This window comes from Hyposmocoma kahamanoa, unplaced genomic scaffold (genome assembly GCF_003589595.1).
Source record: "Hyposmocoma kahamanoa isolate Upper Pololo Valley unplaced genomic scaffold, ASM358959v1 117, whole genome shotgun sequence".
Classification (NCBI taxonomy): domain Eukaryota; kingdom Metazoa; phylum Arthropoda; class Insecta; order Lepidoptera; family Cosmopterigidae; genus Hyposmocoma; species Hyposmocoma kahamanoa.
In genome coordinates this window covers 126,419-128,895 of record NW_020653397.1, presented here as the reverse complement: position 1 = coordinate 128,895, position 2,477 = coordinate 126,419, and the positions used below count along the sequence as shown (strand labels likewise).

At 46.9% G+C, this 2,477-nt stretch overlaps 1 protein-coding gene across 1 annotated transcript; it reads right to left on the bottom strand.

The window, feature by feature from the left end:
- Window positions 1-307: 307 nt before the first annotated feature.
- Window positions 308-1,354, bottom strand: LOC113239892 (probable dolichyl-diphosphooligosaccharide--protein glycosyltransferase subunit 3). The gene has a single exon (XM_026477053.1). The coding sequence runs from the start codon at window positions 1,352-1,354 to the stop codon at window positions 308-310; it is 1,047 nt and encodes a 348-aa protein (XP_026332838.1).
- Window positions 1,355-2,477: the final 1,123 nt, after the last annotated feature.

Here is a 2,477-nt window from a genome sequence, read left to right as displayed (position 1 = left end):
AGTGGAGCCGATACAACAGAGGTTTTAGCCACGGCACAACATCGTTCACCACATCGGACGGCGTAGCGAATACTTGCGGTTTTGACGACCGCGACGCCCCGTGTTGCAACGCTACTGCTCCACGTTCGGTTTTTCCGGGTTACGTTTCGCTACAAGAAAAAACGGCTTTTCGCTATTTACCGGTCCCACAGTCTGCCATTCCCACGAAAAAAAAGTTGATATTAACTATAATTACATGTAAATGTTTGCTGAAATGCAAAAAAGGGATAAGCTTTCAAATAGTTTATTTCCTTAACTACTAAAGCGATCAGGGAAATAAGAAATGGAAGGGATATTCTTGCACTCTGGATCGGTAGAAAGATATAACCGCCGAGAAGAAGACGCACACGAGGCCGAGGCCGTAGAGAAGGCGCATGTCGGTGTCGGGAGGCGAGAAAGTACCGCAGCGGAGCCGAGGCTTGCACGGGCGTCGAGCGCGGGGCACGCCGCCGCGAGCCTCGATGATGAGGATCATGCCGGTCACCACCGCCCCGTACATGACCGCCACCACGTATGTTTCCACTACCAATTGGTTACCGGATTTTTTTAAATTGACGAAGTACGCCGCCCGCCGGATGCGGTTCCACATATCGCCAGCGACCATAAGGCAGCAGAAGCCTGCGGCAGCGGCAGCCAGCGTGCGCCGCGCCACTATCGTCTCCCAGCGCAGACCTAGCCCGGCCAGCACGCGCGCCACGAACACCGACACCCCCGCGAGATACAGCAGCCGCTCGTAGTTCCGCGGGCGCACGATTTTGATGCGCACATCCGTATTGGTGTACACCCACCGAGCGATGATCTCGGCTTCCGCGCCTCCATGCACGTACTCCAAGTACTCCGGCTCGGAGGCGCTGCCGCTGCGCTTGAACATAGCGAGGGAGGGCCCGGTCAAGGTGTCGGGCGGCAAAGACTCCGCCGCATCCTCGGTAAACTCGGTGATATCCACAATCACAAAGTAGATTTTTTCCGCGGAGGGGTCTGGGGGGGCCAGCGCATGCGAGGTGGCTATGGTGTAGAACTCGTTGTACACGAACTGGTATATGCTCGAGTCCCACGCGTGCGGGGCCGGCGAAAACAGTGCGACTACTGTGTACTTGCGGCCGGGCGTTTCCACGTAGTCGCGCAGCTCCATCATATGCATGCCGAGGATCGCAGGCCACCGCGATCCGTCGCTAGTCATCTGTTGCAGTATTTCGTCGAGCTTATCTGCGACCTGCTTCTCCTCCCCCCGCCCTGCCACCTCGTTTCTCTCCCCGTAATCATCATCCGCCATCACCGCACAGCAAAGCAGCAAAATATTAAGACACGTCTGCATATTGTCTTAGTTCTATTTCTACCAAGTCAAAATTTGTTGACTTTTGATATTTTTCTACTAAACTGACATTAAGGCCGGTCGCATGTTGTCAGAAATTTTGTGAGAAAAAATTGTACCTACTTGACCCCGATCTACATGAGTACACGTCACACGTGGCGCTCACTGCAGATAAGTAGGTACTACTACTGGAATGATTGAATCTAAATGTAAATAGAGAATAACTAACAATATTACATTTCGCTCAAGTTCTGTATTACAGAACAGGTGTTTATAATGCTGATTAAGACATAATAATATAAAAAATATTTATTCATAAGATATTAGGATTGTACGCGTGAGTGATGGGTACGTGAATTCAACATCATTTTTGTTTTTCCAGCTCAAATGCAAAATCTGAAATAAAATCGCTACGGTGTCAAAATTCTTTACTGAAAATATAACTTACGTCTTGTACCTACATAGCGTTCGCACTTTTTGCAGTAGTACAATAAAAGTGTCGATTTGTGTAACTTGCAGTGTGCCTGAATGTACTTTTCGACCTCGATGGACATAATACTTATAACATTCGACAGGAAAAAGTCTTCCATTTGCGTTACCTTTTACCAGATCTCATACTCTACATTGAATGTAGGTCGTATGAAAGTCGCGGACTGGATTTTTAATCGTCATAGCGCTATTTCTAATGGTGTGCGCTTGTTCGAATATTTCTGACAGTAATTTTTTTATTTTCTAGTTGGTTTTTTAGATTCGCACCGACACGTTAACCCTGACACACATCCACACTAAAACCCACTGCACCACTTACACATTGTTTTCTGCTGTTGATACACCGCACCGCGTTACCCTCTAGGCGATAGCTGAAAATCAGTGCGTTGCTTTTGGGCAACCCCTGCACTGAGCTAAGACCTGTTTGGTTTGCTGCAGCTTGCTATTAATTAATTAGCAGATATTTGTTGTTTATTAAGTATATTTATTTGATTTTTTTTTGTTATTTTGTTTGTTTTGTGTTTTTTTATATTCTTTTTCCCGGTACTTATTGTTTCCTTGTTGTGTGTGTTTGTGGAAAGTCAATAAACATTTTCTATCTGTTTATCTAAAATTTTTGTCAATTTGCAACCGCCCG